The 24,333-nt window shown below is 39.6% G+C and overlaps 1 protein-coding gene across 14 annotated transcripts in view; it reads right to left on the bottom strand.

Moving 5' to 3' along the window:
• The window catches only part of RAPGEF6 (Rap guanine nucleotide exchange factor 6), a 267,271-nt gene that overhangs the window by 177,065 nt on the left and 65,873 nt on the right, over positions 1 to 24,333 (bottom strand). For 13 of the 14 annotated variants that reach the window (XM_023548454.2, XM_023548476.2, XM_023548463.2 and 10 more), the window contains one exon: positions 6,183 to 6,266. The exons of the other annotated variant lie outside the window; for it this stretch is intronic. In XM_023548454.2, coding sequence (XP_023404222.1) covers positions 6,183 to 6,266 — 84 coding nt within the window. The remainder of the gene's footprint in view (positions 1 to 6,182; positions 6,267 to 24,333) is intronic. 14 annotated transcript variants of the gene reach the window in all.

Below are 24,333 nucleotides of genomic sequence, written 5' to 3'. Positions count from 1 at the left end.
GTTATCTATGCCAATGGGATGAACGATGTGGATAAGAATAAAAGTGATAATACATCTTAAAGTACACTTGTTATACACTGTTTAGATTTTTTTTAATGGTATGAATTTATTCCTTTGTCAAAAGGTAAAAATTAACTTTAAAAACTTGATAAACTGGACAATGCTATTTACCTATCACCTTCCCAACCCCAGTGACTAGCAGAGTACCTGGCATGCCAGGTACTCAGTGTTTTGTAAATGAATCAATCAAATGTCTCAGTGATTAAGATGTTCTCTTCGAAATGGCGGGTCCACCCTTCTTTGCTTAGCTAATCCTGCTTATCTGTGGAGACCATTTCCAGAACTGCCTCCCTAAGAAAGTTCCCTTTCCATGCCACACAACCCAGGGGACCATTTTAAACAAAGCAGTCATTCCAATCCAACCTAAGCCAGTCTTTTTAGTCTAAACGTCAGTGTCTTTTATAGATATGGCAAGCATTCAATGCTTATTTACTGTACAAATCAATGTGTGAATAAATAAATACACGAGTTAAATTTTATTTAAAAATCAAATGTAACAAACTCCTTGTTCTCTTGAGCTAAAGTCAGGTTACACTGTTACAACAAAAAAGTGAACTAATAAATTCATTTTAAAACAAGACATTTAAATTTCTTGATTTATTCCTTGTAGTTTTTGTTTACAGCAAATTGTAAAATATGTTTTACTACTTTAAATTACACTATAAAATTTCATTATAAAACGGGGATACTTCAGATGCCTTATTAAAATATGCAAACTAGAGTAGAGGAGATAAACCCCACAAAATTCAAGGGCCTGCCACTTCAGTAAAGTTTCTGGGGGTTCAGTGATTTGAGAAATTACAAGAGATGCCCTCCAAGATGAAAGGCAAGATGCTGCATGCACCTCATACTACTTGCCACAAAAATAAAGAGGTACAATTGTTTGGTTGGCCTTTTTGGGCTTTGCAGGTAACATATATTACATCTGAGTGTGCTACTTCAACTTATCTACCATCACCCATAAGTCAACACAAGGCTACCAGCAAGTTCAGGAAACAGTATAAACCACTGTACCACCTGGGCCTTATGATCTAGCATATCTATGTCCATGGCAAATAGGCATGCTCTAGGGAACGTCTTGTAAACAACAAGATGAGAATCACAATGCAGTCCTCTAGGATGTCTGAGAACATCTACGACCTCTTCTGCAAACAACCTATGGCTTGCTACTGGGCCTCAGTAGAGGCTGAATGTATAACCATGGGATATGCATAGGAGACCACGCAACATGAACTTTCCAACATGAACTGGGTACCTGTCATAAGGTTGGACATACACAATAGCAATTATCAAGTGAATATGGTATATAAGAATGTACGACATAATCAGCGTCCATGGAAATAGCAGTCAAGAAATCAAATGATGTATTGCATCGGGCAAATCTGCTGCAAAAGACCTCTGTTATGGATTGAATTGTGTCCCCCCAAAATATGTGTCAACTTCCTTAGGCTATGATTCTGAGTACTGTGTGGTTGTCCTCCATTCTGTGATTGTAATTTTATGTTAAAGTGGATTAGGGTGGAATTTTAACACCCTTACCCAGGTTACATCCCGGATCCAATGTAAAGGCAGTTTCCCTGGGATATGGCCTGCACCGCCTTTTAACCCTCAAGGGATAAAAAGGAAAGGGAATTGAGCAGAGAGGGGGACCTCATACCACCAAAAAAGCAGTGACAGGAGCAGAGCGCGTCCTTTGGAGCCAGGGTCCCCGTGTGGAGAAGCTCCTAGTCCGAGCTAAGACTGATGAGAAAGCCAAGAGAGAAAGAAAGCCATTCCCTCGAGCTGATGCCATGAATTTCGACTTTTGGCCTACTTTAATGTGAAGAAATAAATTTCTCTTTGTTGAAGCCAACCACTTCTGGTATTTCGGATATAGGAGCGCTAGATGACTACTCTGTCCTATAGGGTCACTGTGAGTTGGAATCGACTAAGAGGGACTAAGACAACCTCTTTGAAGTGTTAAAAGCAAAGATGTCACTTTGAGAAATAAGGTGCGCCTGACCCAAGCCATGGTGTTTTCAATCACCTCATATGCATGTGAAAGCTGGACAATGAATAAGGAAGACCAAAGAAGAATTGATGCCTTTGAATTATGGCACGGGCAAAGAATACTGAATATACCATGGACTGCCAGAAGAACGAACAAATCTGTCTTGGAAGAAATACAGCCAGAACGTTCCTTAGAGTGAGGACGATGAGACTTTGTCTCAGGTACTTTGGACATGTTATCATGAGGGACCAGTCCCAGGATAAGGACATCATGCTTGGCAAAGTAGAGGGTCACTGAAAGAGAGCAAGACCCTCAATGAGAAGGACTGACACAGTGGCTCCAACGATAAGCTCAAGCATAGCCAATGACTGTGAGGGTGGTGCAGGACTGGGCCATTTTTCATTCTATTGTACATAAGGGTTGCTATGAGTTGGAACTGGCTTGACAGCACCTAACAACAATAATGTGGTATATAAGAGACCAAGCTTAGGCAGGTCCAGAGAAAGCCGCATGAGCAGGTAGCCCCAACTCCTTCCACACCAACTCCTGCATTGCCTCTCCTCCCTCAATCTGTACCTATGGCTGCCTGGGGAGTTCCTTGTGATCAGCTGACTGAGGAAGAAACAATGTAATCATGGTTTACAGATGGATTTGCACAACATCCAGGTACCACCCGAAAGTGGACAGCCCCACTCAGAGCCCTGAAGGATGGTAGTGAAAGGAAATCCTTTTAGAGAGTAGAACTTACAGCAGTACAGTTGGTTATCTATTTTGTCTGGACTGAGAAATGTCCAGAATCACTGATCTAAATGGATAAAATGGGCAGTTACTAAAGGCTTGGTTGGATGGTCAGGGACCTAAAAAGAACAAGACTGGAAGATTTGCGAGAAGGAAGTCTGGAAGAGGTATGTAGATCGACCTCCTCAGAATGGGCAAAGACTTTGAAGATATTTGAATCCCATGTGAATACCCAAAGGGCACCCAGTGTAAAAAAAACTGTAAAGGAGGCCATTAATACAAGGTAGACAAAATGGCATGCTCTACTGATGTCAGTCAGCCTCTTTCTCCAGTCACCGCAGTGCTTTCCCAACGGACCCATGAGTGAAGTGGCCATGGTGGCAGAGATGGAGGCTATGCAGGGGCTCAACTGCTAACGCTACTGCTGAGTGCCTAATCTGCAAACAGCAGAGACCAACTGAGTCCCTGATGGGGTACCATTCCCCAGGGCAAACAGGTAGCCACTTGGAGGCAGATTAATTCCAGTGAACCTCTCCTGCCATGGAGGAAGCAGGTAATTGTCCTGCGTGGAAAAAATACATATCCTGGATATGGATTTGTCTTCCCTGCCCATAATGTTTCTCCCAGCACTAGCATCCATGAGCTCACAAAATGCCTTATCCACTGTCTTGGCACTCCAGAGCATTGTTTTTGATAAAAGAACTCATCTCATAGCAAGAGAAGTACAGCAATAGTTTCTGTAACACCTCAATACCAGACTACATGGTCCTCATATTCAAGGCTTGGAAGTAGGAGTGGCTCTTCTAAATATTATACCTAAAAACCCTTTTGCAGGATTTGCTTCCCCTCCTAGCAACTTTGAGCTCTGTTAATTTAGTGGTCTTAGTGTCCAAAAGTGCTCCTGCTTCTACTAGGAGGCACAAAATGGTTACACTGAGTTAGAAACTGTCACTTGGTCATTTTGGGCTCCTCAGTGCACTGAACTGATAGGCAAGAAAAGGAATTACGCTACTGGCTAGAGTGAATGATCTCTATTACCAAGGGAAAACTGAGTTATTGCACACAACGGGGGCCAGGAGGACTATGTCTGAAGCCCAGGGAGTTCTCAGGTTCCCCATAATCCTCCCAGGTCTACTAGTAAAGGTTAATGGGAAACTATAGCTGCCACACATACAAAAAGAGGTAACTGAGGACTCAGATCCCTCACAAACGAAAGTATTGTTTATACCATCAGGTAAAGAACCCACAACAGTTGAAGCTGACTGAGAGCAGAAGTACCAAGTGGGTAGTGAAAGAAGGAAGCCAGAGCTACAACCTTGTGACCAATTACAGAAGCAAGGACTGTAGTAGCTTTTCTCTTTGCTCTTATAATAATTTTTTAATATATCTGCATATTTGTGTATGTTAACCACTTTCTTCTTCTCTCTCTTCATTTTATATACAAGTTGCTGGAGGTGAACTTTAATTTTTAGTAAACAGATTAATTAGAGGCACTGTGATGGAATTTCAGGAATAATTAATATAGCCAGCAGCGGATACAATGATGGTTGAGACTATGTATCTCCTTATTTTGGAGAGAGGGTTAGAACTTCCTCTGGAGGAGAATTCTATCTCCTTAGGTGGGAACAGTTGTTTTGCTGCTGGATGGAAATTCAAGTGATTAGAAGCGTGTAGCCAAGAGAATGGACTCTGCCTCTCAGCTCCAAATGTATGGTTCTCAGCTTCAAATTCACCCTTCAGTGCCCTACTTTGTGATAAAGGAGCTGGATTCTATAAACCTTCTCCCTTGCCATCTAGCACAGCTTTGTCAGTAGAAGGTGGAAAAGGACACAGCAATAGGAGCACTTCCTGTCCCTGTACCCTAGCCTCAGCACACCTGCATCCTGCATGCCAGTCCTGACCAGCAGCTCCCTTCCTACCAGTCTGGACCCAACGGCTGTGCACCAGCGCTGGCCCAGGGTAATCCAATGAACTTCTCCGCTATCTCCTGGGCTGCAATATATTCTCCAACAAGATATGAATTCCAGCCTTGGGGAGGAGGACCCGCCTTTAATTTTGTTTCTTCTTTGGATATTCATCCTCAGTCCTAGGGTACTCTTTAGAGTTTTCCTTTATCCCTTCACAGTAACTAATACCTTGAAATAGTTTATAATTCTTTAAATTAAATTGTCCCTGCTCAACTTACTGTGTAGTTTCTGCCTCCTGACTGACCCAACTGATACAGGGAGTAACAAATACCTTAAAATCTAGAGAAACTGGCTCTATTTCTATAAATTGTTGGTTGCCATCAGTCAGCTCCAACTCACGGTGACCTTATGTATAACAGAACGAATTGTTGCCTGGTCCTGTGGCATCTTCATGATCTTTAATAGGTTTAAGCCCATTGTGGTGACTACTGTGTAAATCCATCTCATTGAGGGTGTTCCTCATTTTCACTGATCCTCTACCAAACATGATGTCCTTTGTCCTTTTCTAGCAATTGGTCTTTCCTGATAATGTGTCCAAAGTAAGCAAGAAAAAGTGCTGTCATTCTCACTTCTTAGGAACATTCTGGTTTTATTTAAGACTGATTTGTCTGTTCTTCTGCCAGTCCATGGCATACTCAATATTTGACAACACCACAATTCAAATGTATCGATTTTTCTTTTCTTTTTTCATTGCGTAGTTAGTGCCTCACATTGTCTTTGTTTTGGGCACATAAAGACGTCATCTGCATACTGCAGGTTGTTAATGAGTTCTACGAGCTTATATAAATATAATACCTCATTTAATTCTAAGAACTAGCCTATGAGGTAGATTATATCATTATTATCATTTTTACAAATGAGGACACTAAGGCACAAAAAGGTTTAGCAATTTGCACAAGAAGTGGTACAGCAGAGATATAAACTCATGAAATTTCTAGTTGAGAGCTCTGAGTAGTAGCTTAATAAAACCTTATGACAACACTTAAGTACTACTGTTCACATTCTATAGATGAGAAAAGTAAAATTTGTCCCAAGTCACATAACTAATAAGTGATGAAATAAGGATTCTAACCTAGTTTGCCTAACTCTAAAGACCAATTTCATAACTGCTATGTTTTTATTGCCACTCTATGACAAATAGAAATGAATTAAAAAACCATCGTATACATCAGATCAAATCTCACAGAAAACTAAGGATCAAATAGGAGTAAGGTATTATGTCATGGAGACACTTAAAAATTACACCCTCAGAAATATGAAATATTAATTTCTGCCAAGAATTCCCAATAGTACCAACAAGCAAGACATATACTATATCACTAACTGGTAGAAAACAAACATGCTGCACAAAACATAAGAAATAAAACAAATAGTTGTAATGATAATTTTGCCTGACATATGCAACTAAGCAGTAAATATAAACATACCTGCAGGGAGGCAAGACCATGGAGTCTTTCATAAGCACTGATCCAGAAAGCAGGATATACCAACATCTGGCAATAGTTTCTGAACTGTTTAAATAAATGAGTAAATAAATGAGTAAATAAATACACATATTTACATGTGTATGAACTTAGTATGAAATACACAGCATGAGATACATTCTGATAATACTGCAAATCATTAAAAATTAAGTAACACCTGGGAATTTTTAAACGTTGCCTTAGATTTTATACAGACCATGTTCACGTGGGAAAAAATACCACTATCTTAAGATACAAACTTCAAAAGTATATGTTCATTGTTGTTGCTAAGATGCCGTCGAGTCAGTTCCAACTCATAGCTACCCTAGGTATAGCTGAACGAAATGTTGTTCAGTCCTATGCCATCCTCACAATGATAGTTATGTTTGAGTCCATTACTGCAACCACTGTTTAAACCCATCTCATTGAGGGTCTTCCTCTTTTTCACTAATCCTAGGCTTTATCAAGCATGATGTGCTTCTCCAAGGACTGGCCTCTTCTGATAACATGTCCAAAGTAAGTGAATCGAAGTCTTATCATCCTCGCTTCTATGGAGTATTCTATATGTTCATTAGCTCTGTCTTATTAATGATATGGCTAACTTCATGTTTGTGTACTGGATCTATCACTTAAGTATGGTATTATACCTGCATATTAGGTAATTCTATTTCTGACAATATTTACCCATTCCAAAGACAATTCATGTTTGTCAATGCTGTTATCTACACTTTCAACTGTAACTTGGATCATGATATGACCTATCTATTTTTCTTGAATTTTATCTTGACAGACATAAATGTCTACCCAATCATGCATTTTATGTGTTTGAGGGATAAAATAAAAGCTTACCAGATGACATACATCTGTCACCTTATTTTAATTCAGTTAAATCTCCAATGGAAACACAGCACCTTGTTAAATGTTACTTTATAATCAAATCTAATTATTTTCCTTTGTCTCTCTGTTTCACACACATTTATAATTCACCATGCAAGCATGCCTAAGGCTTCGATTAATTCCAATATATAAAAAACCAGTTGCTGTCAAGTCAGTTCTGATTCATGACAACTCCAAGTGTGTCAGAGTAGAAATGCGTTCCAAAGGATTTGCAATGATTGATATTTTTGGAAGCAGATTGCCAGGCTTTTTTTCTGAGGCACTGTGGGTGGACTCAAATTGTCAACCTTAAGGTTAGCAGTGGAGTGCATTAACTGTTTGCACCACCCAGGGACTCCCAATTCCAATATGTAGAAGATCCTAGTATCTATAAGCCAAATCTTTCCTTTGAGCTGCAGTACTGTGTATCTACCTGTCTACTTGACATGTCGAGTCGAAAACAACTCAAACTCAACACAGTCGAAATCTAATTATCATTTCCTTTAAGTGTGAATTTCTTCTAGCGTTCTCTGTTCTCAATGAATAGTATGATCTTCTATCCAGAAACCTAGGCCCATCCTCCAGACCATTCGACTTGTAATCCAAAGTAAGCTTTATGGGTAAATCCTATTGCTTGCCATGAAAAGGGAAAAAAATAGTAAACTTTCCAGTGGATACTTTAAAGTTCTTCATACCTCTTCCCATATTCACTGAGGGAAGATACAAATCCCTGCAAAGGTTAAAGTTCTTTGTGCAGAAATATTGCTTCCTTATTCTTTTGAAATATGACTTTAAAAAAACCAATAAAGTATAAAATCAATAAAGGATAAGTATGCTCGAAAATATGATTAAAGAAAGTTACGACTGGGTGTCACTACCAGCTTACTTTTATTTCACTTTGCTGAAGTAGTCACCAAGTTGTCCTTAGGTTTTACTGTAAATCTAGGAAAGTCCTGAAGTACATTCCCACCACGAAGAGGGCCATGCCACCCTAGGAATCAGAAGCCGTTCAGTCCTTGCAAAGAATTCCACCCTCAGAGCACTGCTTGGCAATGCATCTGGTAAGTAAACAAAAGGAAAGCGAAACCCTTAAAACTGGGTCATGCTATCTCTAAGACAGAGGTCCCCAGGTTGCGGAAAATTCCACTGCCTCAAGCAGCTTGCTTGGCTCACCCCGTAGCTTTACATTAAAATTCTGGTTCCCCCCTCCTTAACTGCTGCCCCAAACTAGAGGAAATTGGTGGAAACCAGTTTAGGTGCCATGACGACATTCAGGATAACCATTTAGGCCTCATACATAGTAACTTCCCTGCCTCTGGGTGAAGTTTAACCACCCGTTTCTGAACACACAATTCATGAAGTTATACGTAAACCCCATCGCGCCTGCGTAGTATGATTAAGAATGTTGCTGATGTAACTTATGTGAACTTCCTACTTGTAAACCCCTTAAAAGTAACTTTTCCCCTTACTCTTGCTGAGCACTCCTGGCGGCAGCAGCCCTGACTGTTTCCTTTCCTTGCGCAACAAAATAAAGGCATATTTCCACTCTCCTACCTTGGTCTCTCATTATTAGTTGAGATGAGTTGTGCCAAGCAGAACCTGGGTTTCCACCCAGCAACATCTCTATTTCTCGGCAAGCAAATGAACCCCAAAATAATCTAGCCTGGACAAGGAAGGCATATTATACTTAGCAGATCATACTCCTTTAAAGGCTTCCTTCACACTGCTCCTAAAAAGGAAAAATTCTTAACATGGTCTCCACCTACCTCTCCACACCTCTCTTACTGTTTCCCCTTTTTCACTCATAGCACTCAAAGACATTGGATTAATTTCATTTTTTTGGTTAGCAGTTGTAGCTCTTAACCACTATGCCACTGGGGTTTCCCGTTAACATCATAGAGGTTAGGATTTATAACACATAGGAAAATTATATCAGATCACAAAATGGAAGACAACCACATAATACTGGGACTCATGGCCCAGCCACGTTAACACACATTTTAGGGAGACACAAGTCAATCTATAACATATATATTAAATTGAGTCCTGCTTACTACTATGAAGCACCAATACTCAAGTGAGTGAAGTACTTTAAAATAGAAAAAAAGTAGAAGATGGAAATGAAAACATTTAGCTTAATTGAAGAGAATAAAAAATTCAAAAGTAGATTCAAATATGTACATATAAACTCACTTTCTGTGAAATAAATTTTAGCGAACAAACAAGAACAAATTTTATAATGTCCTTTGAAATAAATGTCAGTTAAATTAAAGGTTTAACTAATTAGGTAAGAAAGTAATTATGTTAAGAAAATTTATCCTAAAAAAAAAAAACAACAGAAAAAAGAATAGATCATACATGTGGCAGAAAACAGTCAATTCTGAAGCATATTAGCCCATAAAATTTAAAACTTGAATACGATTAATAATAATTAAAGAAATGAACGAAAAATATTCTAACATATTTTGATAAACTCATTGCCGTCAAGTCAATTCCAACAGGTTTTTTTTTTATTATGATAATGGTAAATAGCTATAATATGTACAAATATACAGAAAAACGCACTGACATCTCAAATAGTCAACGAACAAAAAATGAAAGGAGACAATTCTTAACAGGTACACAGAACACAGGAAAAAAATCTTTAAACCACTAGTAAACAGAAAATGCCAATTAAAAAGAGGCAGAGCCTAGTAACCAGAGAAATAGGCTTTCCCACACCTCGCCTTCTGCCCTGTACACCTCATCCACAACTCCCAACGGGTCACACCAAGCCGCCTTGGCTAGAGAGCTACTGGCCCACCGCCAGCTTGGGTCCACCCTACTCCCACCTGACGGCTCCTCCCACTTCATTTTTTCCCCTCTGTCATGGCTTGAATTATGTTCCCCCCAAAATGTGTGTATCAACAACTTGGTTAGGCCATGTTTGGTTGTCCTCCATTTTGAGATTGTAATTTTACATTGAGAGGATTACGGTGGGATTGTAACACCATCCTTACTTAGGTCCCCTCCCTGATCCAAGGTAAAGGGAGTTTCCCTGGGCTGTGGCCTGCACCACCTTTTCTCTCTCAAGAGATAAAAGGAAAGGGAAGCAAGCAGAGAGTTGGGGATCTCATACCACCAAGAAATATGCACAAGGAGCAGAGCACGTCCTTTAGACCTGGGGTCCCTGTAAGAAGCAGCTCCTTGTCCAGGGGGAACGTTGATGAGAAGGCTGACAGAGAGAGAAAGCCTTTCTCTGGAGCCGATGCCCTGAATTTGGACTTGTAACCTACTAGACTGTGAGAAAATAAATTTCTCTTTGTTAAAGCCATCCTCTTGTGGTATTTCTGTTAAAGCAGCACTAGATGACTAAGACAGAATTTGGTACTGAGAGGGTGGGGTGCTGCTCTAACAGATACCTAAAATGTGGAATCGGTTTTGAAACTGAATGGGTAGAGTTGCGACAGTGGCAGAGGACCAGTGAAGCAGAAAACCTGCAGTGGCAGAGAAGTGGCAGCAGCAGAGAACCAACAGCAGCAGAACCAGGAGACCAGTGTGACACGGCGCTGGAGCCAACCCATGGAGCAAGAGAGCTGAGTGCCTATGCCCACGAGGTGTCCTGGAGGAGTGGGGTGCCTCTGGGCACTTATCAGTGGAGCTAGGCTTGCCGACCCATGGAGCCAGAAAGCTGAATGCCTGTGCACAAGAGGCTTCCTGGCAGAGTGGGGTGCCTGTAGGCACTTACTGGTGGAGCTACAGAGCTTTGGAACACCTGCCTCAGCAGGGCAGATGCGGGTATGAGGGGCCCAGAAACCAGGTAACAGAAGCTGAAGAGACAATGAACACAAGAAGCTGAGCTGCCTCAGTCTCAAAACGTATGGCCATGACCTCAGGGGTTTCGAAGAGTGGAGCCATGGCATTTCAAAGGGTGAAGCTGCCACTCAGATGGACTAGGAGAATGGTGTGTCTAAAGCCGAGGGAGCAGAGTTGCTCTCCCAGTGGGCCTAGAAGGTGGAGCTGAAGCCCAGGGCCAAGGGGCCTCCACTCAGAATCCACAGAGTGTGGCCAATACCTACGGGCTGGAGGGCAGGGTTATTGTGTAAACTGTCTCAAAGAACAGAGGGTTACTGTCAAGGCTTTAAGTGCTAATGTAATGTGCTCTGCTGACTTGCTTGGTGTCTGTTATCCCTTCTTTCCCTCCAGTTTCTCCCGTTGGTAATGGAAATGTCTAGCTTGTGCTTGTTCTTCATTGTACCTTTGGAAGCAGATAACTTGTGTTCTAGGTTTCACAGATGAAGAGGAATTTTTGGATTTTGGACTTGGAGTTTTGCTATGATATGGGATGTTGGATATTGCAAGAATGTGATTTTTGGGGCCAAAGGGTAGAATGTCATGGATTGAATTATATCCCCCTAAAAATGTGTGTATCAGCTTGGTTACGCCATGTGTGGTTATCCTCCATGTTGTGACTGTAATTTTATGTTGAGAGGACTAGGGTGGGATTGTAACACCACCCTTACTTAGGTCCCCTCCCTGATCCAAGGTAAAGGGAGTTTCCCTGGGCTGTAGCCTGCATCACCTTTTACTTCTCAAGAGATAAAGGGAAAGGGAAGCAAACAGAGAGTTGGGGATCTCATACCACCAAGAAAGAAGCACGAGGAGCAGAGCACGTCCTTTAGACCCGGGGTCCCTGCATGAAGAAGCTCCAACCTCCCTTTCCTTTTTTCCTGTCTCCCTCCCTACTGGCCTGCGCTTCACCTCTACCCCTTCTTGCCAGGCCATGTTGTGCCGCCTTGGCTAGAGAGCCACCAGTCCGCTATCAACGTGTGTATCCCATGCCTACCTGCCAGCTGCAGCCGTGCCACGTATGTACTTTTTAATTATTATCTCTTCCCCTTTCTTCATTTTTCTTTTTCCATTCCTCCTAGCCTTGTATACCACTGTACTCATTCCCACCAGGCCTGCTGTAGGAAGACAGCTACCAACTCACCACCAGCCACGGCCCCTCCACCATCACCAGCCATGCCATTTTATTTATTTTTTCCTTTTCCTTCTTTTCTTTTTCCCTCCTACCTAGCCCCATACCTCACCTGTATGCATTCCTGGGGGGCAATGCCACACCTCATTGGTTAAAGTGGCACCAGCCCACCGCCACCCCAGGTCTATCCCACCCCCACTAAATGGTTCCCGATGTACCATATTTTTTTCTGTTCTGTGTTTTCTTTGTTCCCCCCACTTAGCTCTGTACCCTAACTCCCTTCCTACTGGCCCTCACCACGCCACCACGGCTAGAGTGTCCCTGGCTCAGGCTCACCACTGGACCAGCCCCATTCTGCCCTTCCTCTCCCACCACTCAACCAGAGGCTGAACGGAGTGAAGTGAGCTCCTTGTACCACTCCCCATCTGACACCTTGCCATTCTGGCAAGGGGCTGTGAATGCTCCCACGCCACTAGACTAAATAAGACTGGACAGAGCCTGTCCAGTCTGGCCTCAGCCACCTCATCAAACCTGTGTACAATGAAATGGGATCACCATGCCTGCTGCTGCCCTGCCTACTCAGACAAGGTGGTGAGAGCTGTAATGCCCACAGACAAGCAAGCAGCAAAGCACATCTGCTGTGCCAGCCCTGATGTATAAAAACAAAACAAAGAAGCAGGACAAATGAACATACAATCAATAAATAAAGAAAACAATACCTTAATGTCTCAGAGACAGTAGACAACATCAAAACAGGACAACATAGGTCCAGCAAATGACCAGAATGTAGATGACCTTCTGATAGACGAAAAGGCAGTGGAACTACCTGACAAGGAATTCAAAAATCTAATATCCAGGGCTCTCCAAGAGATTCAGGAACAGATCTAGGAAAACACAGATGAAACCAAGGAAAAAACAGATAAAATCATGGAAAACACAGACAACACCAATAAAAGCATAGCCAAAATCAAGGAAAATGCAGATAAAGCAATAGAAGAATTCAAGAAAGTAAAACAAGGACAAAGTGTCAAAATAAATAATTAGAAATGTATAAAAAGAGAAACTAGAAATCCAAAATACAAACAACAAATCTGAACAATGTACTACTCTCAACAGAAAGTTTTATAAGCAAATTTGAAACAATGGAAGTTGGAATCAATAAGATTGATGACAAATCCATAAATGCCACTTTGTTTAAGGAAAAACCAGAGAAAAGAACAAAGTAAAATGGAAACCTAAAAACTATGTGGCACACAATCACGAGGAAAAATTTGCATGTGATTGAGTTTCAGAACAGGGAGAGAAAATGGAAAACAAAAAGAAGACTATTTAAGGCTTGCTAGCAGAAAACTTCCCAAGTATCATGAAAAGTGAAAAGCAGACCATCCAAGATGCTCAACGAATCCCATATAGGACAGACCCCAAAAGAAAGTCACCAAGACATAATCACACTTACAAAAATCAAAGACAAAGAAAGAAACCTAAGAACAGCTGAAGAAAAACGAGAAGTCAATTACTTACAAAGGAGAACCAATAAAACTACACTCTGATTACTCAGCAGAAACTATGTAGGCAAGAAGGCAATGGGATGACATATATAAAACATTGGAAGAAAAAACTGCCAACCAAGAATAATATATCATGCAAACTTCTCTCTCAAATATGATGGCGAAATTAGGACATTTCCAGACAAAGAGAAATAAAAGGTACTTGTAAAAACCACCAACCAAACTTACGAGAAATATTAAAGGGAGTCCTTCAGTTAGAAAACCAACAACAGCAGACAACAACCTGAATCTAGGACACAGGTCAGCATCAGCCAGATACCAACATAGGTTTAAAAAAAAAAAAAAAAAAAACTGCCAATAATAAAACAAAGCTCTTAGAATTAAAATAGGGAAACAGAGACATCAATCTGTAAATGATGACAATGTCAAAACAATGAAACGAGGAATAAACGGTGTAGGTATAGAACTTACAAATGCAGAGGAAGTTAAGGCAATATTCAGTAATAAAAGTCGGTTTCAAATTTAGGAAAATCAGGGTAAATTTCAAGGCAGCCACAAAGAAAGTTAACTAACTTATCAGAATAAAAAAGAAGAAATACATAAACTCTCAGTAAACACAAAATGTACAAAAACGAAAGAAACAAAAAGAAAATCCAGAAACAAAAGGAACTCAGCATGGGAGAGTAAAAGAAACAAAGAAAATGTCAGCATTACGAAAAAAAAAAAAAAAAAAGCACACACTATAACGGCAATAAACTCGTACCTATTGATAATCACACTGAACGTCAATGGCTTAAATGCGCCTGTAAAGAGACAGTGGCAAAATGGATTAAAAAAAAATTAATATGCTGTCTACAAGAGACACAGTTTAGACAAAAGGACATATACATATTAAAAATCAAAGGATAGAAAAAATGAATCAAGCAAACAGTAACCAAAAAATGGCAGGAGTGGCAATACTAATCTCAGATTAAAAAGCCTTTAAGGCAAAATCAAGCATAAAAGTCAAGGAAGGACATCAGGTAATTGTTAAAGGTTATGCCACCGAGAAGACATAACCTTAGTAAGTATCTATGCACCCAATGACAGGGCTCCAAAATACGTAAAACAAACTCTAACAGCACTGAAAAGAGAAACTGACAGTTCCACAATAACAACAGGAGACTTCAACACACCACTTTTAGTAAAAGATAAAACATCTAGACAGAAACTCAACAAAAATACAGGAGATCTAAAAGTCAAAACCCACAAACTTGACCTCATAGACACATATAGAACACTCTACCCAATAGCAGCAAAATATACCTTCTTTTCCAAGGTACATGGAACATTCTCTAGAACAGACCACATTTTAGGTCACAAAACAACCCTCAATAAAAGCCAAAACATCAAAATAATACAAATCATTCCCTCTGATCACAACGCCATAGAAGCAGAAATCAATAACAAGAAGACCAAGGGAAAAAAAATCAAATATATGGAAGCTGAATAACAGCTTGCTTAAAAGCAACTGGGTAACAGAAGAAATCAAAGGATGAACAAAAAAATTCCTAGAATTAAATGAGAAAGAAAACACACCATACCAAAACCCCTGGGATACAGCAAAGGCAGTGCCCAGAAGTCAATTTGTAGCAATAAACAGACACATAAAAGAATGGGCCTACAACTCAAACAAATAGAGAACAGCAAAAGAAGCCCACAACCACCAGAAGAATGAAAATAATAAGGATCAGAGCAGAAATAAATGCAAGAGAGAACAGAAAAACAATAGAAAGAATCAAGACCAAAAGTTGGTTCCTTGAAAAGATCAAGAGAACTGCCAAACCACTGGCCAAACAAAAGAAAAACAGGAGAGGAAGTGAATAACCCAAATTAGAATTGAAATGGGGTACATTACAACAGACCCAAATAAAATAAAAAGGAATCTGCCAGAACACTATGAAAAACTGTACTCAAATTTAAGAGCCTAGAAGAAATGGACGAACTTCTAGAAACACTACCTACTACCTAAACTAACACAAGCTGGGATAGAAAATCTGAACAGCATATAATGAGAAAAGAGATTGAAGAGGTAATTTAAAAAACTCCCAGGAAAATAAAAGCCCTGGCCTGGACAGCTTCACTGGAGAATACTACCAAACGTTCAGAGAAGGGTTCACATCAGTACTACTCAAATATTCCTTCCTTTTTTCTATTTCAAGGCATAGAAAAGGATGGAATATTCCCGAATTCATTCTATGAAGCCAGTGTAACTCTGATACCAAAGCAGGGCAAAGACACCAAAAAAAGAGAAAATTACAGACCAGTATCTCTCATGAATACAGATATAAAAAATCCTTAACAAAATTCTAGTCAATATAATTCAGAATCATATCAAAAACACATGCCACAACCAAGTGGGATTCATACCAGGTATGCAAGGATGGCTCAACATTAGAAAATCAATCAACATAATCCACCACATAAACAGAACAGAAGAAAAGAATCACACGATCATCTTGATCGAAACAGAAAAGGCATTTGATAAAGTCCAACACCCATTCCTGATAAAAACTCTCAATAAAGTAAGAACAGAAGGGAATTCCCCAATATAATAAAGGGCATCTACACAAAACCAACAAACAACATCATTCTCAACAGAGAGAGGTTGAAAGCACTCCCCCTGAGAAAAGAACAAGACAAGGATGCCCTTTACAGCACAATATTTAACATGGTGCTGTAAGTCCTAGCTAGACCAATAAGGCAAGAAAAAGAAACAAAGGGCATCCAAATTGGAAAGGAGTAAGTAAAATTACTGTTATTCATGGATGATATGGTCGTACACATAGAAAACTCCAAAGAATCTCAAGAAAACTACCGAAACTAACAAAGATTCAGCAGAGTAGCAAGATACGAGATCAGCATACAATAATCATTTGGATTCCTGTACATCAACAAAGAGAACTTCGAAAATGAAATCAGGAAAACAAAACCATTTATAAATAATAGCTCCTAAAAAAGATAAAATAGGAATAAATCTAACCAGGGTCATAAAAGATCTATACAAAGAAAACTACAAAACGCTATCGCAAGAAACCAAGAGACCTATATAAATGGAAAAACATATCATGCTCATGGATAGAAGACTCAATATTGTGAAAATGTCAATCCTACCCAAAGCAATCTGCAGATATAATGCAATTCCGATCCAAATACCAACAGCATTCTTTAACGAGATGGAAAATCTCATTATATTTAAAGAGGCCCCAACTTTATTTTAAAGAGGTCCCGGATAAGCAAAGCGTTATTGAAGAAAAAGAACAAGGTAGGAGGCCTCATACTACCTGATCTCAGAACCTAGGTACAATGACAGACACACAGACTAAGAGAACAGAATTGAAAACCCAGATGTAAATAAATTCACTTACGGTCAGCTCATCTTTGACAAATGACCAAAGTCCATTCAACAGGGAAATGCCAGTCTTTTTAATAAAAGGTGCAGGCAAAGCTGGATGTTCATCTGAAAAAAGATGAAAACAGGACCCATACCTCACACCATACACAAAAACTAACTCGAAATGGGATCAAAGACATAAATATAAAACCTAAAATGATAAAGATCATAGAAAAAAAATAGAGACAATACTACGGGTCCTATACATGGCATAAATACAATATAAACCATAACTAACAACGCATAAACACCATAAGACAAACTAGATACCTGGGACCTCTTAAGAATTAAACACTTATGCTCATCAAAAGCTTCACCCAAAGAATAAAAAGAGAACTTATAGACTGCAAAAAAATTTTTGCCTATGACATATCCGACAAGGGTCTGATCTCTAAGATCTACAGACTACTTCAATTCCTCAACAACAAAAAGACAAATAAAACAATTTAAAAACGGGCAAAGGATATAAACAGACACTTCACCAAAGAAGACATTCAGGCGGCTAACAGACACATATGGAAATGCTGGCAATCATTAGCCATTACACAAACAAACAAAAAAAACTTGCTGCCATCGAGTCAATTCCAACTCGTAGATACCCTGTAGGACAGAGCAGAGCTGCCCCACAAGATTTCCAAGGAGCAGCTGGTGGATTCCAACTGCCAATCTTTTGGTTAGCAGCTAAATTCTTAACCACTGCACCACCACGGCTCCTATTAGAGAAAAGCAAATCAAAGCTATAATAAGATAACATCTCACCCCAACGTTACAGGCACTGATGCAAAAAACTCAGAAAACAACAAATGCTGGAGAGGTTGCAGGGAGACTGGAACTCTTATGCCCTACTGGTAAGAATGTAAAATGGCACAACCACTATGGAAAGCGATATGGTGCTTCCTTAAAGAGCTAGAAATAGAAATGCCATATGGTCCAGCAATTCCACTCCTAGGAATATATCCTAGAGAAATAAGAGCCATCACATGAACAGACATATGCACACCCACGTTCACTGCAGCATTATTCACAATAACAAAATGATGGAAACCACATACATGTCCATCAACAGATGAATGGATAAACTGTGGTACATACACACAATGGAATGCTATGCAACGATAAAGAACAACGATGAATCTGCGAAACATCTCATAACACGGATGAATCTGGAAAGCACTATGCTGAGTGAAATAAGTAAATCACAAAAGGACAAATATCGTATGAGATCACTATTATAAAAACCCAAGAAGAGGTTTACACACAGAAAAAAAACAATCTTTGATCGTCATGAGGGAGAGGAGGGATGAGATGGGGAAATCACTAACTAGAAAGTAGACAAGTGCTGACTTTGGTAAAGGGAAAGACAATGCATCATATGGGGGAAGTCAGCACAGCTTGACCAAGGAAAAGTCACAGAAGCTTCCTAAGTACATCCAAACACCTTGACGGACTGAGTTATTGGGGTTGAGTGCTAGGGACCATGTTCTTGGGGGACATCTAGGTCAACTGGCATAACAGTTCATAAAGAAAATGTTCCACATCCTACTTTGGTGAGCAGCATATGGGGTTCTTTAGTTTGAGACTGACCACGTAAGATACATCTATTGGTACTAGCACATTCGGAGCAAAGGAGAATAAGAAAACCAAAGACACAAGGAAAATATCAGTCCAAAGGACTAATGGACCACAAGAACCATAGCCTTCACCAGCCTGAGTCCGGAAGAACTAGATAGTGCCTGGCTACCACCACCAACCGCTCTGACGGATCACAGTAGAGGGTCCCGGGCAGAGTGCAAGAAAAATGTGAAAATTCCAATTAAAAAAAAAAAAGACCAGGCTTGTTGGTCTGACGGTGACTGGAGGAGCCCCCAAGACTATGGCCCCTGGACAGCCTGCTAACTCAGAACTGAAGCTGCTCCTGAAGTCCACCTTTCAGTCAAAGATTAGACAGGCTTATAAAACAATAACACATCTGAGGAACATGCTTCTTAGTTCAATCAAGTATATGAGGCCAAATTGGCAACACCTGCCCAAAAGCAAAGCTGAGAAGGCAGCGAGCGACAGGAAAAATCAATGAATGGAATGGACACTGAGAACCCAGGGTAGAAAGAGAAAGGGGGAGAGCGCTGACACACTGCAGGGATTGCAACTAATATCACAACACAATTTGTGTATAAAAATTTTTAATGAAAAACTAATTTATGCTGTAAGCTCTTTCACCTACAACACAATAAAAAATAATAATTAAGAAAAAAATCAGCACTGAAATACTTTTACAAAATTCCACACAAAATAGCCCATGTTATAGGGACTGTGATAAAAATTATTTATTTCTTTTTAGTGATACTTCAAATCAGTACTTTTTATAATATATTGATATACAGCACAGACCATAAAGATGTTATATTTTACTTAAAGATATCATTCTTATCTCTGCGTGAGTTCCTAATTTTCCCATAACTGCCTGTGAAATAACAGAAAAATAAATTAAAAAAAATCCAATACAAGAAAAATACATAAGCACAAAAGACAATTATTGCTGCAACCTAAGTATGAGTGTTTTCGGAATGGTTCAGCAAATCATGGTATAATCAACATGACAGACTACCATCCAAGCACTTAGCAACACAACTACAAGGGTATATATGAAATGAGTGGCAAGGCAAAATATACATACACATTTCCTAAAGAAAATATACATGCATTGAAAGCGACGATATAAGACAAAAACAAAACAAAAAAAAACAGCATGCTAGGATTGGGATTAAAAAAAAAAAAAAAAAAAATCAAACCCACTGCCATCAAGTTGATTCTGACTCACAGCAACCCTATAGGACAGAGTAGAACTGCACCATAGGGTTTCCAAGGAGCAACTGGTAGATTCGAACTGCTGACCTTTTGGTTAACAGCCAAGATCTTAGCCACTACTCCACCAGGGCTCCTAGAATTGGGATTAAAGGTGAATTTTTATTATTATTAACTTTCTGCCCAGGTGACATTAGCTCCTCAGAAGTCTCTACAGCAGCAACCCTCAAAGATGGGGAGAGGGAAGTAAAGTAATGGATGTATCCCAGGACTAAATTACCATTTGATGCTACTGTGATACGATCTACTTTTGGAAATATTTAAACTGGAAAATATTTTCTCACAAATACGTCACTTTCCAGGAAGGGTCAGGGAGACCACGGATGTTAGATGCTGAGAAATCCTTATAACAACAACAACAACAAAAACTACTCAGGGTCAACAAAAATAGTATCTTTATAGACAACGGGCTCTTCACAAGTATTTACATATGCATTTGTAAGTGATCTAAAATTTCACATAACTTCTAAAATCTGAATCCTTAGTGGCCTGATTTAAATACACCTACTCTTTATTTTATTTATCAACTATTACTCATTACCCAACATTCTGCATTTATGACAATAGTAAAAAAATCTACTACTACTTTGTGCATTAACCACGTATGTCTGACAGTAATGAACACCAGCGTGCGAGGTGAGAGTAACACTGGCTGTGATGGTTAAGGCTATGTTTCAACTTGCCTGGGTCATGATTTTCAGTGGTTTGGCAGTTATGTAATGATGTAGTCATCCTCCATTTTGTGATCTAACGTGGTCATCTTCCATTTCTGCGTAACACCGATTTTCACATAATGACCTGGTCTTTGAAACCTAACTGTGTCAATAAGCAAGGAGTGGGTTTATTTGCATTTGAAACCACTTAAAGCCATACTGGAGGACATATGCTTTACTATTAAATAACTAGTTTTAATCACAAAAACACTAAGCGTAACTTTTGTCTACTGTTTATAATTTCTTCACAATTACTTTTACTGAATGCTTGAGCTTTTCAGGTATAAGTTGATATATCTTGATACAAACTAACACGTATGTTAAAACTAAAATGTTGTGTTGGATAGTAAAATCCTAAATACTTTTTTTCAAACTTGTAGTTACTAAGCCTTCCAAGCATATGATAACTAAGAACAGAAATTAATAAATTTGGAGTATGTATTTTGATTAAGAAAAATGTTCCTCAAATATTCACTATGTATTTTATGTACTATTGTATGTCACTTCTAGCTAAAAGGTTAATAAACATTTATAACAAACGAGATAAAAATTAAGGAAATCAAGATTATGTCGGGGGGTGGGGGAGAAGACGGTTAAAATGACTAGTATAGAATTCTCAGGTGTCACTGTGTGGACTCAAACCTCCAACCTTTTGGTTAGCAGCCTAGTGCATTAAGCATTTGTACCACTTAGGGACCTGGAAGAAGGGCCTAGCAATCTCCTGCCAATAAATTAGCCACTGAAACCCTATGAAAGACAGTTCTACTCTGACAGACAGGGTTTCTACAGTCAGAATCAACTCAATGACGACAGGTGTACATTTGGGTATACAATTAATGGAGGAGAACTTATAGTCACATTAATTTCTAGAAAGGTCTTATCACCCCTAATGTAAGGGAACATCAGTCACTCAAAGGAAGATAGAATCAAGAAGTCATTAAATGGTGGCCACAAAAAAACCAGTTCCCCCATCTCATGCTTCATCCCTGAGTCTATAATCTACATATGGCTCTAGAGAGCCTAGTTTCTGACCTATCTCCCTCCCACCACTGCCCCAGTCCTAAAACCCTTCCACTGAGTGAGACATCTGGAAAAAAAAAAAATTACATTCTCAATATATTCTCTTAATACTCCCTGATGAAACTGTGTCCTCTCCAGCCATCTTAAAATGGTGGTTGTGTTCTCCCACGTAAGGCTCCTACCACTAGGCCTAGCCGTGGGTCAGTGTCCTTCTTGCACCTCATTATCAATTCCAAACCATTGTTTTCCCCTCCTTCCTAAAACCTTCCAGCTTTGAATTTCATCTCATCAGATCATACCACTTACTATCCTTCCCTAATATAGTCAATTACTGACCCCAAGGTCAATATCATGATTTCTTGAAGACTGTAACTCCTGGCTTATAAATACTCCAACATTACTTTTGTCAGGTTTTTAATTACATCAATATTTATGTAAATGATTCTTCTAACACAATGGCTTCTCAATTTCCTGAACTCTCCTTCAATGACCTCATTCTTTACGTTTATGGTCAATCACCAGTGACCTTGGTATCAGCACTAACTATAAACCCCGCTGCTGTCAAATTGATTCTGACTCACAGCGACCTATAGGAAAAAGTAGAAGTGCCCATAAGGTTTCCAAGGTTGTAATCCTTACAGAAGCAGACTGCCACATCTTTTTCCTGCAGAGTGGCTGGTGGGTTCAAACCTCTGACCTTTCAGTTAGCAACCAAGTGCTGAACCACTGCACACCAGGGCTCTTTCAGTAACTATAATACCTTCATAATGTGAATTTCAAGCATTCTACTCTCTTATCACTATCTCTTTTGTTGCTAGCTATTTCTATCATCCAGACTCCCACAAGCTTAATATCCCATAATGATTCTACCAACTGTTTTCTACCTTTTCCCTCCTTGTTGCATTGTTAGGGGCTGTCGAGTCAGCCCTCACTCAGGGCAACCCCATGCACAATGGAACAAAATGTTGCCCAGTACTACAGCACCCCAATGATCAGTTGTGATGGGACCACTGTGATTCATAGGGTTTTCACTGGCTGATTTCCAAAAGTCAGGCCTTTCCTCCTATTGCTTCTTAGTCTCAAAGCTCCACTGAAACCTGCTCAGCATAATGGCAACACACAAGCCTCCGCTGAGAGGTGGGTGCTATCTTGCGCAGGAGGTGCACTGGCCAGGAATTGAACAAGGTTTCCCACATTAAAAGTAAGAATTCTGAACCTCCAATGCCCCTTTCTCCCTTCCTTATCCAGCTTAAATTCTAAATTATCATCATCAAATCCTTTGTAAACACTCCCTCAAACCTCCTTACTCTCATTTTCTTGTATTTCCTGAGCTGGTTAAATCCAATATTTTGCCCATTCCACTTCTACTCCCCTACAACAGAACATGATTGATGAAAACCCATATAACTACCACCCACTTCAAGTGAGCTCTTAAAGCTGCTCAGTAATCATAATATGGTTTTGTAGCCAATTCATTATCCCCTTTTGTCTCAGTCCTCTAGTGCTGCTATAACAGAAATACCACAAGTAGATGGCTTTAACAAAGAGAAGTTTATTCTCTCACAGTCAGGTGGGCTAGAAGTCCAAATTCAGGGTGCCGGCTCCAAGGGTAGGCTTTCTCTCTCTGTCAACTCAGGAGGAAGGTCCTTGTCATCAGTCTTCTCTTGTTCTAGGAGCATTTCGGCGCAGGAATCTCAGGTCCAAAGGACACACTCTGCTCCAGGTACTGCTTTCTTGGTGGTATGAGGTCCCCTTGTTTCTCTGCTGGTTTCTCTCTTGTATATCTCAAAAGAGACTGGCTTAAGACACTATCTAAACTTGTAGATCTCATCAATATAACCTGCCACTAATCCATTTCATTACATCATAGTGATAGGATTTACAACACACAGGGAAATCACATCAGATGACAAAATGGTAGACAATCATATAATACTGGGAATCATGACCTAGCCAAGTTGACAGTTATTTTGGGGGAACACAATTCAATGCATGACAACTCTCCTCTTCTCTCTTCAAATGTCTAATACCTCCTCCCTCATCCAAACTCTTAACTGATGTTCTTGGTTCCTATTTCACTGAGAAAATACAAGCAATCAGAAGAGAACTTCCACTAACAGCTATAAAATCAACCCACTTAGCGTTCTCAACTGCATCAACTGCCTACTTATACTCTGCCTGTTAAAACAAAAACACCTAAATGCTATCTAGAGGAAGACAATATTATCTAGAGCTTCCACACATTTCATACAGTGTCTGGCATTCAATCAAAAAGACCAAGATTCCTGAGAATGGAACCAAATAATCTAAAACCAATGGGGAAAGATGGACTGTATGTAAGAAATTGAAGGAAAATATGGAGAACTCCATCTCATAACTGGGATCTATGAAAACGAAACACGAATTCAGACTGAAAAGTATAACAGCTAATTAATAATTAATTCAAAAGGTGGACTGAATACACAACTAGGAACAGCAGAAGACTGGAATTCACAAAGAAGTTATTAAAAAATATACAGACTGAACAATAGCAAAAAGGATGGAAAACAAAGGAATATGGAACAAAGAGAAAAGAAATAACTTCAATGTAACTAGAATCTCAGAAAAGGAGAGAAAAAAGAAAGAAGCAATAAATGAATGCTTGCTGAGAATATTCCCATATTGATGAAAGAGATGAAATCACAGAAGTTAAAAAGGTCTATGTCTTAGTTGTCTAATGCTGCTATAAAAGAAAATAAGTGGG

Source organism: Loxodonta africana, chromosome 2 (assembly GCF_030014295.1).
Source record: "Loxodonta africana isolate mLoxAfr1 chromosome 2, mLoxAfr1.hap2, whole genome shotgun sequence".
In the NCBI taxonomy this organism is placed as follows: domain Eukaryota; kingdom Metazoa; phylum Chordata; class Mammalia; order Proboscidea; family Elephantidae; genus Loxodonta; species Loxodonta africana.
The sequence above is the reverse complement of the archived record's forward strand: the minus strand, read 5'-3'. Positions and strand labels throughout refer to the sequence as shown.